Source organism: Hyperoodon ampullatus (genome assembly GCF_949752795.1).
Source record: "Hyperoodon ampullatus genome assembly, chromosome: 1".
Lineage (NCBI taxonomy): Eukaryota > Metazoa > Chordata > Mammalia > Artiodactyla > Ziphiidae > Hyperoodon > Hyperoodon ampullatus.
In genome coordinates this window covers 184,827,290-184,840,844 of record NC_136914.1, presented here as the reverse complement: position 1 = coordinate 184,840,844, position 13,555 = coordinate 184,827,290, and the positions used below count along the sequence as shown (strand labels likewise).

At 40.2% G+C, this 13,555-nt stretch overlaps 1 protein-coding gene across 1 annotated transcript in view; it reads left to right on the top strand.

The window, feature by feature from the left end:
• Positions 1 to 646: 646 nt before the first annotated feature.
• UBE2D1 (ubiquitin conjugating enzyme E2 D1) overlaps positions 647 to 13,555 on the top strand; it is a gene marked incomplete at both ends in the record, with an annotated part of 31,537 nt that continues 18,628 nt past the window's right edge. The window contains one exon of the mRNA XM_079715641.1: positions 647 to 670. Coding sequence (XP_079571767.1) covers positions 647 to 670 — 24 coding nt within the window. The remainder of the gene's footprint in view (positions 671 to 13,555) is intronic.

The window sequence follows — 13,555 nt, the reverse complement described above, 5'->3', positions numbered from 1 at the left end:
ACAGAAGAGGCGCCTTTTGAAACAGAAACTAAGGAGGTAAGTAAGGCGTCATAACTGGAATGGGTCTGTGCATGTGTGAGAAATTTAGGCAATTCATATATTTGAGAACAGTGAAATCTGTGAAGGTAAAAATAACGAGACGAGCTGTAGCACATATTCGAATCCGGTACATGTTTTTCGAGCTAATTTGTTATCCTCATTTTACAGATTGGGAACTCCAGGTTCAGTACCTTGATCAAAATCCAACTGCAGGGACCAGCTCCAGAGCCGGCAGCTCTGAGCCCACGCTGTGGGTCGAGGTCAGCGGTGAGTACCAGCCCGGCCCGGGGCGGCGGCCGAGCAGGGCGCAGAAACTACACTTCCCAGTGTGCCCGGCGGGGCGGGGCGGGCGCAGGCTCCTTCCCAGAAGCAAAAGCGGAAACAAAAGAGTCTCGCCGGCGTCCCCGCCCGCACACTCGCGCACACTCGCGCCCGGGCGCCCTAGGAAGAGGCACCGGCTCCCGGAGCGAGCCAGAGAGCAGCGAGCTGGGGATTCACCCGGCTGAGCCAGCCGAGGAGCCGGCGAGCCGGGCCCGCGACGACCTCACGCCCCCGAGCCCCGCAGCCGCCCCCAGCCGGCCGGTATCCCCGCCGCCCTCCCTGACCCATGGCGCTGAAGCGGATTCAGAAAGTGAGTGCCGGGGCCAGGCCTGGGGCGGAGGGTCGGGCTTCGGCCCCCTGCCCACGCTGACCCCGGCGGTGGCCTCGAGAGACGCGCCGGGAGGGAACGTGAAGGGAGGATGGGCCGGGGCGGGGACCGGGAACCAGAGACGCCGGCGGGGCCAGCGGGCACCCGACAGGTGAGGTGGGAGCAGCGGCAGGTCCCGTGTGCTGGAGGTGCGTGGAGGCAGGGGGCCCGCTGTGCCCTCGCGCCGGAGCTGAGCCCCGAGCCCAGGCTGGAGAGCCTCCTTGGTCTCCAGACCTTCCCGCAGTCTGTGCTGCTCGGTCACTGCTGGATTTTGCCCTACCCCCGGCTAGTTTTGGCCCTTGTCATGCTGCTTTCTCCACGCTGTTTCTTAAGCCCGTCCTCTTTATGTGCTTGCCTCCCCGGGCTCCCGGGAGGGCCTGGGCCTGCAGCCTTCCTCCGCGGAGCTGTTGGGTTTGTTCTTTCTCTCCTCTGCGGTTGGCTGTTGCTCAGATGCCCGAATGGGGTGGAAAAGCTCTTTTGGGGCCGGGAAACCAGGAGAAACCTCCTGCCCCTTCTATTTTGGTGCCTCTCCTGCTGCCACTTTAGGTCACATAGCTGTAGTGAAAACATAGTTGCTGATACACAACAAGATGACCTCCTGGCTGTGATTCATCGTGAGTCAAGCCAAGCAGGTTTTTTTTCCTCTCGTGATAAACTTATATGTAAAGTTTGAGACACAACAGAAGCTGCTCCAAATTAAATTGTTTGATGCTTTGACACATGGCTATAGAATGAGGAAGAAATGTGTATGTTCATTAAACAAATATTTATCCATCCCAACTCAGTGTTAGGAATTATCTTCTCTTGCATAATGTTTATTGCTACCATCTCTAATGTGAACATCTTACAAAACTGAGGTTGGGGCATTTTCTTTCTCTTCACTTTTATTTCTTTTGGGGTTATCTCGTCTGTTCACTGACACAAGTTTTAGGTTTTTACTGTTATGGTTCATGTGGAGAACACTGAGAATTTGTTTTTTTTAAATGGGTAGTGCGTTCAACAAGTTAAGCCAACAATGGACAGCATGTTTTGCAAAGAATTTCAAAAGAAATCCTACCAAAAATTTGTGTCAACTTTTTCAGGCATGAATCCACAGAGCAGTGATAGAGATGTATACATTGTATTCTCGGTTACCCTTGGTGTCATCTTCTGGTACAGAGGACAGCAACTTTCAGACCCAGCCAGTTTGCCGGGGGTGGGGGAGAGGTCAAATACTAAATCTGTGAAATACTGTTATTTTTTTGTGCCTTTTAAGGTTCCTCTCACTACAATACACATAGCTAATCATCAGCATTTATTGATTAATGTGTTTTCTGATTTGAAGATAATGCAATTACACATTTTTTTCATGTAGATAATTCTAATTTTGAAGCCACACTGAGCATCTTTGCCATGCCTTGTGTACTTATTAATGATGATGTAATGTTGGCTCGCATTTGAGGTAAACACATTTTTCCAAGGAAGTCTTAAGATTCCATTTCCTTCTTCCCTAGTTGTGAGAATTTTTCACAAGACTTTGCACATCCAGTAGCTTTTAAATAGCATAGAATTTGTCCACAGTAAGTAGGCATTCAAAGAAAATTGAAACTATTTGTAAATATACTGGGCAATTATCAATCACCATGCTAAGCCAACATATTTGGCTTATATTTATAATATGGCATATATGAAAATCATATTTTTAGTAGCTATTAGTTATTATTAGTTTATAACAGTTGTCTGTAAAAAAAAAAGAAATTTGGGATCACATAATATCTCATCTCTGCATATCAATCTTTGGCTTTTCTTCTCTGTTATCAGAAAAGTTGACCTATACAAATCTATTTTCCATTCTTTCAACTTCAGGAGGCATTTTATTTGATTCCCCACTTTTCCTCTTTCTTTACCTACCTCCTTGACTAGGAGCAAATTCCAGGGGAGCTGTGCTGTTTGCCATATGAACAGTTAAGTTACAAAGCTGTCTTTGATATCATCAGTTTACAGATTCTTTCTGAATCTTGCATGCTTCAACAAAAGAATACACGTAATTAACTTTCGGCCTTTCTTTAAAAATGTAATAAAGTAACACTGTCAGGTACCTTCCAGGTCATTGGGTTGTGATTTTCCTGTACCTACAGTGGCAAGCTTTAGAACTGTGCAGAACCTTAAAGAACTCTGCAGGAGTGGAGTGGGGTGGAGGGCAGGGGAATAGCTTATAGGCAGTGGTCCCCAACCTTTTTGGCACCAGGGACCGGTTTCGTGGAAGACAGTTTTTCCATGGGGGGTGGTAATGCGAGCGATGGGGGGTATGGTTCAGGCTGTAATGCGAGCGATGGGGAGTGGCAGATGAAGCTTCGCTCGCTGGCCCATTGCTCACCTCCTACTGTGCGGCCTGGTTCCTAACAGGCCATGGACCGGTATCCGGTCCGAGCCTGGGGGCTGGGGACTCCTGTTATAAGGTAGTGTATCAGAATCACCTGTGGGACATTTTCAGACTGTCCCCACTGCTGTAAATGGAGAGATGTTGAATCCCTCAGATGCGCTGGGGTGGAAAGAAGGTTGTGAACCACTGACTGACATTCTAGTCTACTCTCCTTATTAGAGAAGGAGCTTGAGGTTTGGAGTGGAGTGCTTTGTCCAGGTTAATCTCTTAAGAAGTGATTTGGCATGTTTTTAAAAGTTCATAACTTCACTTCATCTGAAAAGATTAAAGATAGTTGAATTAAAATTGTATGAATATACAAAGCATGTGGATATGAGTGCTCAAAATATATTTTTATGCTAGAGTATGCTAAATGATTTAATACTCTGATTTAGACATCCAATGTCAGTTTTGCATTTCGGCTCATAAATTTACAGACCCATGCCCTATTTTTAGACACAATGGAAGATGTTGTCACAGTCACCTGAATCACTAAAGGGAAAAAACTTGAACAAAGTCTGAGGAAAGATCCCCTAAAACATGTCTGAAAAAAGAGGGCAGTTTTTCAGCTGGACATTTATTATTTTCTAGAATTAATTTTGAAGTGTTTATTCTATGAATACTCTTTTAATACCTTGGTAAACTTTTTTTGGAAATCATTTTTTAAAATAATTAATTAATTTTTGGCTGCATTGGCTCTTCATTGCTGCGCGTGGGCTTTCTCTAGTTGCAGCGAGCGGGGGCTACTCTTTGTTGGGTGCGCGACCTTCTCATTGTGGCGGCTTCTCTTGTTGTGGAGCACGGGCTCTAGGCTCATGGGCTTAAGTAGTCGTGGCTCGCAGGCTCTAGAGTGCAGGCTCAGTAGTTGTGGCGCACGGGCTTAGTTACTCCGTGGCATGTGGGATCTTCCCGGACTAGGGCTCGAACCCATGTCCCCTGTGTTGGCAGGCAGATTCTTAACCACTGCGCCATCGGGGAAGTCCCTGGAAATAATTTTTTTAAATTATAAATGTTATGTCACAATACTGAATGTCTTGAAAACCAGAAAGGGAAACAAAAAAAAAAAAGGAAATTCTAACACAGTTATCATCTTAGTATATTTCCCTCTAGATTTGAGTTTTGTTTTGCAAATATAGCAACACAGATGACTATTCCTCAGTGTATAGTTCTGCTGCCAAAATGGAATATTTGTATTTTTAATAGTCAATTTAACTTAAAATGTATATATAAATATAAATCAAAATACTTTATAAGTGTTCTGAACTGTTGAATTTTTTGATTTGTACACTTCCGCATTAAACTATTTTATGTCAGTCTAGAAAACCTTAGGATACTTCAAAAAACAAACAGAAAAAAAACCCAGCCCTTTGTGGATGGAGCATCAAATGGGAGAAGAAGTTCTGGTTTCTGTTCCTGGCTCTGTGACTTACCAGCTTGTTTCCCTATCCATACAGTGATGCTGCTGATAAGTACAACCAGCATGTATAATATATAATGGTTCCTCTGTGCTAGATACTGTATTAAGTGCTTGACATATATTAATTGATTTAATCATTAGTGGGCCCAAGAGGTAGAAATGATTATTATCCCCATTTTACAGACGATAAAACTAAGGCATAAAGATGTTGAGTAATGTACTCAGAATCACATTCTGTAATTGTAAGTGGCAGCACTAAGAGTCCAAACCAGACAGTTGGCTCCAGAGTCCCTGCTTTTAACTATTTCAGTATATCCAGGTAGACTCACATCTTCTATCTATTGTACTTAAACTGAAGGACATAGAGGCAAATGAGTTTATGGATGTAAGTGTTTTGCAAACTGGAATATTCTGTACAAATGTAATGTGGTATTATAATTAAGACCTTGGCATATTTAATCATTTTCACTGATGCATCACTCAGCTTGTTGATTATGCATTGTAAGATTTGGCTCTGAGGTAATGTGCACTAGACCGGTTAACATGGTAAAAGAATAATGTAACTTTGTTCATCTTTATTCCATCACTTAAAATGTTTCTCCTCCAAAAGGATTTAGAAAAATTGGTGTAATTCATAAATGTTCTGTCAAAAGTATCATTTTATTGTGAGGTTTTCATTTGAGAAAATGGTTTACGAATTGATCTAGCTATTTAGTTCCTATAATGGCTTTGAAGAGTAGTCAACAGTTCAGATTACACAGATATATTAGAAAGACTTTCAGATTACAAGATTAAGTCTAAGGCTCCAGGTTCCTTCAGTAAAAAAGGATATGACTTCTAAAAACATTTTAAAAAGAAAGAATACACTATTCATGCTTCTTGGTAGATAAATGGTTTGCCTTGAGATGAAAGGAAGAAAGTGTTCTTTTTCTAAAAAGCCACTGTATGCATTTTTCTGCTTTTAAATCTTTGTAATTAAGTTCAATCTTCCTTTTGCCGCCAAGATCATATATTTTTCTTCCTTTATCACAACAAAGGTGTAAAAATATTAGATAACCTGTCCTAGTTTAAAAGTTCTGAGGTTCCTTCTCTGTGGAAATAAATAGCATAGATCTAATAAGGCTGTTTATGCCTGTTTTAGGAAGCCAGGCACATGTTATAAAAACCAAACCTAGCAGGATGTGGGATCGCTTCCAGCAAAGCAGAATAGCATCCTTATTCATTTTAGTTCCCTGAAATACATGTAGGAAACGTATTTAATGAGCACCGCTAATCAAAATGATCAGCCTAATACTTTCCATCAAACTGAGTTAATGGTTGTCTGTAATGTATTAGCTCCCCCCACCCCTTTTTAAAAAAGTGGGTAAACTAATGCCATGTGTAATTAAAAAATTAAGTATTGAGATACTTGTCCTCTCTCCTCTTAACCCTGTATGCTGGATTAAAAAATACTGGAATATATAATATAACCCAGATTTGCAGGGTTTCAGGATTGGAGGGGTCCGTAGACCACCTCAGAACAAATGAAGGCCAAACAGGTTCTGATTCTGGCCTGCTTTGATCTAGATGGCCTCTGAGAAGCTGAGGGGTTTTTTTTTTTTTTGCATTTAATTTGGTCTTGGGATGAATCTGTGAAGGTTCAGTTACATACATTATACAGTAGTAAGAGGCTCCTGTGTTCCAGGAGTTGTCCGTAGTATGGGGAGGAAACCATCCTGAACAACTCCATCTAGCACTGCCCATTGGATCACACCATGCTCTGCAGCTTCCTGTCTTTCCTCTTTCTGGATGTTTCCCCCACTGTTCTGTATTCATATTATCCTGTTTGCATGGCTCTTCTCCTTCACTGACAGCAGATTGCTTATTAGATTCCTAGTCTTCTTTCAGATTTAGGAAAGCCTTTCTAACTGGGGTGAGGTGGGGGGGTTGTTCCTTCACCTTAAACTTCATTAGCAGTAAAATTAACCTATGGTTCTCACTCCAGGTGGCCACCCTCCTTTTGTGAGCAGTTTGGATTGCTCTAGAGGTAACCCAGCAGACTTGGTGGCCTGGGCTCATTGTTCTTCTCTAAACCAGTAAAACTTTTTTTTTTTTAATTTGTTTTTTAAAAAATGTATGTTGATTACACTATTTTAAAAAATTAATTATTTAATTTTTGGCTGAGTTGGATCTTCATTGCTGTGTGTGGGCTTTCTCTAGTTGCGGCGAACTGGGGCTACTCTTCATTGAGGTGCACAGGCTTCTTATTGCAGTGGCTTCTCTTGTTGCGGCACACGGACCCTAGAGCACGCGGGCTTCAGTAGTTGCAGCACACGGGCTCAGTAGTTGTGGCTCACGGGCTCTAGAGCACAGGCTCAGTAGTTGTGGCACACGGGTTTAGTTGCTCCGCGGCATGTGGTGTCTTCCCAGACCAGGGCTTGAACCTGTGTCCCCTGCATTGGCAGGCGGATTCTTAACCACTGCGCCACCAGGGAAGTCCCATAAACTAGTAAAACTCTTGCTGGTGTTTTTGCTTCCCCCAAGTTTTGATGTGTTGTAGTTTCATCTTCATTTAGTTAAAAATATTTTCTAATTTCCCTTTTGTTTTCTTTATCGATTCTTGAGTTATTTAAAAATATTTATTTCCTAAATAATTGGAATTTTACAGAGCTTTCTGTTATTGATTTCTAATTTAATTCCATTGTGATCAGAATATCTGTTATTATTTGACTCCTTTAAAATTTTTGAGGCTTGCTTTATGGCCCAGAATGTGGTCTCTATTTTGTACTTACACAATGATAACGTCCTTCCGGTGTTCAGCATAGCTTTTCAATGAACAATGTTCAGTAACTTCTAGTGTTCATTTTGCCAGTGTCTGTTTGGTGTCTGGTAGAGCCTAGGCTATGTTTAAGGAATGAATGCCAAACTAAGACATTTACACCTTGCCAATGTCTTAGTGTCTTCTCGCACTTCTATGAGCTTTCAGAGCAGGGGTGACAAAATCAGTTTGGGGAGACACAAACTGCATTTTAAAAAGTGGAATAGAAAACATTAGTGCTTTGGGTATAGTAATGGTGTTGTTTCATGAAATCTTTGTTTTAGTTATGTATATGTATTCCTCTGCGTGTATGTGTTATGGTGTACTAGGTTGTGGTATATAATGTTTTTCTTATTATGACATGCTGTAAGGAAAGTTTGAAAATCACTGTCCCATAGCATAAGATCTTTAGGTAAAATCACTATTGTCAAAAATACATGTCATATACATATATGTGTACATATGTATATAGAGAGAAAACAAATGAACCTATATACATACATACAAGCACACATACACAGATATAGATTCACACACATTGTAAAATGTTCTAGTCTTAGAACGTTTCTGTTTGATACAAACTGTCAATGCTCCTTGTTTTCTACTACAAGTAGCAGCATTTTATAGTCACTGATGTACAACTGCAGTATTCAAGAATAGTACTGGGTGATATTAAGAGAGATTAATTACTTAATTATGAAAATACTTATAAAGTACCTATTATGTGCCAGTTATTAGGAATAGAACTGTAAGAAGGTAAATATTTGGTACATATTGGTAGATAGGTTTGTGTTTTAAGTGGGTTTTGAGAAATAGGCTGCTACCTTTTTTCTTTTTCCCTGAAGCACCATCTTTCTTGGTTACTGTGAAATAAATAGTAACTTTTGATATTGTAGCATTTAAAATGTTCTGTGTTGCATGTTCCATCGTGTGTCAAAATTCTATTATGTATGTAATTTCCTATCATGTTTTTCTCGCCTTTCAGTGTCTTTGAACACAGACCCTCTCAAAGCTTATGAAGTAATGTACATTTCTAACCATTTATAAGAAAGAAGGCTCCTGGGAAAAGATAATAAGAATTCTTTTTCATTTCTTCATTTGTCACACTTTTGTTTCTCTTGAGCATGACTGAAAAATGTGCAAATGGCCTTCATTCAGTACTGGAGTATTGTTGGCTCCAATGTCGACTGAAAATAATGTGCTCTAGTTATTACAGCCTTGAGGTGAGTATTGTTTTGGAGTGGGAAGAGTGCTGGAGTGGAAGTCAGATGGTCCGAGCCTGTGTCCTGGCTTTGGCTTTGTGACCTTGGCCAAGAAACTCATAGTCTTTATTTTCTTTATCTAGAAATATAATGAGTTGAACTAGATAACTTCTGTGGTCTTTTCTGACTTACAATTTTAAGCACATCTAAATAATGTTATTTGCTGTTTTCCTTTTGTCCAGCAAACAGCAAAAATGGTCACAAAAATAAATATTGAGCAGTGATGCTGTGCTCTACTGCTGCATGAAACTTGAGTTAAAATTATGTTTATTTTAAATTGTCAGAATTGAAATAAATGTGGGCATCTTAATGTATAATATAAGATGAATGAGTCTCTAAAGGTATATTACTTTTTGATTAAAGAGCATTTATTTGAGATGCAAATAAGATGTATTTCTGTTTTTGTATGGGCAACATAATGTGCTTTTCTAATTCCATTTAGCATCCATCTGTTTCAAAGGTGTCTTTTGTACTTAAAAGATTATTTTATCCACATATTTAGACAGCTCCCTTACACAACTGCTTTACATGTAGTAGATTTTTTAGATTCAAGTTAATGCACTTATGGAGCACCTTATGTATATAAGGCATATACAAAATGTGATAAGGAGATATATGGAAAAGCAAGGTATAACCAACATTATCTAAGAAATTTTAAACTAGTAAGGATATGAGATGCACCATAACAACTAGGTAGACTTAGGAAAGTGCCATAAGGAAAATACAACATTTGAGCAGGAGGGGAGTCAAAGGTGGGAGAGGCCAAATTTATTTGGGGGAAATTAGGAAAAATTCTACAGAAAAGGTGGAATTGGATATAGGTTTGGAAGAATGAGTAGCATTTTTTAAGACGGGGAAGCTAGGTTCATAGAGGAAGCTACAGAAATGAAGGCACTGGAAAGTACATGACTTGTTTGGAAAGGAACAGATAATCATGCTTTTGGGAAGCATTCAGAAAATAGTAGACCATAAAAGTTCATACTGTGGAGGGCCTTGAAGACCCATGCTGACAAATGTGTACTTAATGCAGGAGTTGGGGGATGCCATTGAAGATTTTTGAGTAAGGAAGAAACATTCTTAATCCTATTGCTAGGTATACATTCTTGCCCTCACAGAACACAAAATTCTTTACTCTTTGTAGTTATAGATTTGTAGTACATCATGAAAAGGGAAGTACAAGAGTGCCATGGGAATATAGCAGGGACCCTTTGGAGGGTTCAAGGAAAGCCGCCCTAAGGAAATGATGTTTAAGATGAGACATGAGAGTGAAAGTTGGGGAGGGGGTGGTGATTAGGAGTCTTCTATCTGAAAGGAAATCATATTTGAAACTATAGGCAAGACAGCATTTTGGGGAATTGAAAGTCACTGTGACTGGTGCAGAGAATGTTGGGGGAAAGTGTGGGGCTAGAGAGCAGTCAGATCCTGGAAACCATTTTAAGGATTTATAAATCTTCTATTAAGGCTAATGAAAAAACATTGAAAGGGTTTGACATGGTACTTCAAGAATATGATTTTGACCACAGTGTGTTGGTAGAGAAGTAGGAGGACAACAGGTCAGTTAAAATAGCATTACACTTGTTCAAGTGAGGTCCAGGAGGGTCTGAGCCAGCCTGGTGGCAGAGGGCATTTAGAGAAGGGGATATGTGAGGAAAATTGTGGGTGTTTGTACCACCTGGCCTTTTTGAATTGGTCTGACCCACCGTACCTCCCCCTGCTTGGCCTTTCTAGTCAGATCTCTAAGGCTCAGTAATCTGGGCAGTCTCTTCAGACCCCTCCATCTACTGACCAGTTCTTTAATAGTGTCTCCCCGGTTCAAACCTTTGGTTTCTTATCCTGAAATGTCTCTCCTCTGGCTTTTCTCCAACTCTTCTGCCCTTTGGACCTCAGTTTTTCTATAGTATGGGCCTCCTTCTGGGACCCTTTCAGTGGGAGGACCTGGACTAAAGGAGAATCTAAACAACTTGGTACTGATTCGTATAGACGATGGGGCATGAAGGGAAGAAGGAATCATGGTGATCTCAAGGTTTAGAGTTTGGGTTCCTGGAATAAGTGCATTTTTACCATAATACTTCATAAGTAGATTCAAATACAATTTTTTACTGGGATACCTTGGATTTGTCTAAAATATATTTTTATTTATGTAATTCCTATGATGGAAATATTACATATAAAGGGAGGTTATTGAGTCTTCCCTTTAAAAGGAAGCCATGTTTTAAATTACAGGCAAGGTAGCATTTTGGGAAATTGAAAGTCATATTATGGCTGCTCTAGAGAGCATTGGGGGAAAGTGGTTTCAGATCTGAGACATTGGGTAGATAATGTCCCTAACCTGACCTCAAACATTTATTCTAAATTGTGCTCTTTATAGTTCAGATTTAATAAATATTACTTTGATATGGCAAAGTCAATAGTGTCATTGCTTTCTTCATCATCTTCCTTTTGTGTGGAATTTGGCTGCATTATCATCATTATTTTTAATAAACAGTCTTTGCCAGAGATACCTGATCCAAAGAGACAGCGAAGCAGCCAGGACCAGTTTATTGAAGTGAATTTGGTTCCTATAACTTAATTAATTGAATGTCATCAGCATTTTGAAGTCTTCAGGAAAGAATCTTCACAGTTTAAAATAAAGATTTTTTTTTTTTTGCGGTACGCGGGCCTCTCGCTGCCGCGGCCTCCCCCGTTTTGGAGCACAGGCTCCGGACGCGCAAGCTCCGCTCACGGGCCCAGCCGCTCCGCGGTGGCATATGGGATCCTCGCGGACCGGGGCACGAACCCGCGTCCCCTGCATCGGCAGGCGGACTCGCAACCACTGCGCCACCAGGGAAGCCCCAGTTTAAAATAAAGATTTTTTAATTCAAGGGTTTAGAGAGTTTCTGTATTCAGAGACATTTCTGAGAATTGTTTGACATCTCCCTATTGAAATAGCTCTAGTCAACTGGATAAGGAGATCAGAGTCTGAATTATAAGCCCATGAAGTGTTTATTTACAGACAAACCAATTATAGCTCATATATCCCTTTAGAGACAACATCAAAAATGCAATCCAGTAAGAATCACTGTCTTGTTTTAGAAGTTTTGATATAAAGATTGTTGTGTCACATTAATTAATTGCCTGTTGAGCCAGGATTTTTGGGGGGGGCATTTATTTTAAGAGCCAGGATTTTTGAAATAATGCTTTCATGTGCTTTGGATTCAGTAATTTAGATTTTGGACTGTAAATCAGTCACTACGCATGGGCTGTTTAATGTCGTTTACACACACCCAGTGGGGTATATATTACATCTGTTATGGAGATTTAGACTTTCTGAATGTTGAAACTAGAGAACAACAAAGCATTTTCAGTCTGGTCAGCACAATTTTTTAGAGAATATTTACTGCATAGTGTCATATTAAGTATGATGGTAAATAAGGAAACTGAGTTGTTAGCTTTCCTTCTCCACTGTTCAGATTGGCCTGTTACCCTTCGGGGAGCTGAGAGATTAACGCAGGCCTCTCTGCTCTTACATCCCCTTCTTTGTTTCCTTTTATTTGTTTACTTTCTTTGAATTAGGCTGCCTCATCTACTTTTAGATTTTAAGTCCCCTAGAGGCAGGGACTGTGTCTAGGTTGGTTTTATGGAGAACACTCAGCATATTGTGGGGATGTTATAAACATGCCATCTGTGCCAATTTAAAATTCACTTTCAAGCCTCTCAGTACTATTCTTTGTGTCTAGTTCGATATAGAAATCTGAACTAGACTAGAGGTGCTTAGCCATGTAAGGCTATATGAATTCCTTAAGTACATGTTTTTGTGGACTCATAGTGCCAGTCTAGGGACACTATCTAGATAGGGACAATATCTTGTAATCTGCCTTTCATTATTGTATCTTGTATTTTTATTTTGAAATTTAATTAGTTTTTTTATGAAATTTAATTAGTTTTTTTATGAGTGTCAGATTGGAATAGAAAACTGCTTCATTGATACAGACTGTCTAGGGGCATACTTTCACCATATTGATGATATTTATTGCATGGTCTATGTTTAAGTATAAGATTGGTTTGTTTTAAGCTTATTTTGTCTAAAAGGAGAAGACAGAAGTTAAAACTATGTATTTCAATTTTCCATTTAAAAAGCCACCGGAAATGAAATTGAAAGATACACAAAATACATGTATGCACACAGCGTGTTTACTATAACGAGTTTTTTTCATATATGGAGTTGTAGCTAGTCTCATTATTTGATAGCCATCTTTTACATTATATGATTTCTCTCTATGTAACTGGCAGTAGAATTGCTGGGTCATGTTCACCTTTAATGATTACTGTCAGATTTTTCCTCTTCCACCTCTTCCTCTTCCCGTGACATACGAGAGTTCCAGTAGCTTCACATCTTTGTCAACATTTGTACTTTTCTTCTTTTTTTATTTTCACCATCCTTTGGAGGTTGTAATGACATAGTATTTTGGTTTTAATTTGCATTTCCTTGATGACTAATGAAGCTGCAGCCCTTCCCATATGCTTGTTGGCCATTTGGATACCCTCTTTTGTAAAGTGTTTATTCAAGTCTGTCTTTGAAAAATTGATCTATAGGAATTTTTTTTAACATATTCTGGATGTGAGCAAAAAAAAAAAACAGTTCATTTTTTTGGTATAGTTTGAGGTGGGGGATGTCAAGGTTCTTTTTTTTTCCTTTTCCTTTTTTTAAATACATTTATTTATTTATTTTTGGCTGCATTGGGTCTGGCGAGTGGGGGCTACTCTTCATTGCCGTGTGCAGGCTTCTCATTGCAGTGGCTTGTCTTGTGGAGCACAGGCTCTAGGCATGTGGGCTTCAGAATTTGTGGCACATGGGCTCAGTAGTTGTGGCTCTTGGGCTCTAGAGTGAAGGCTCAGTAGTTGTGGCGCACAGGCTTAGTTGCTCCGCAGCATGTGGGATCTTCCCAGACCAGGGCTCGAACCCATGTTCCCT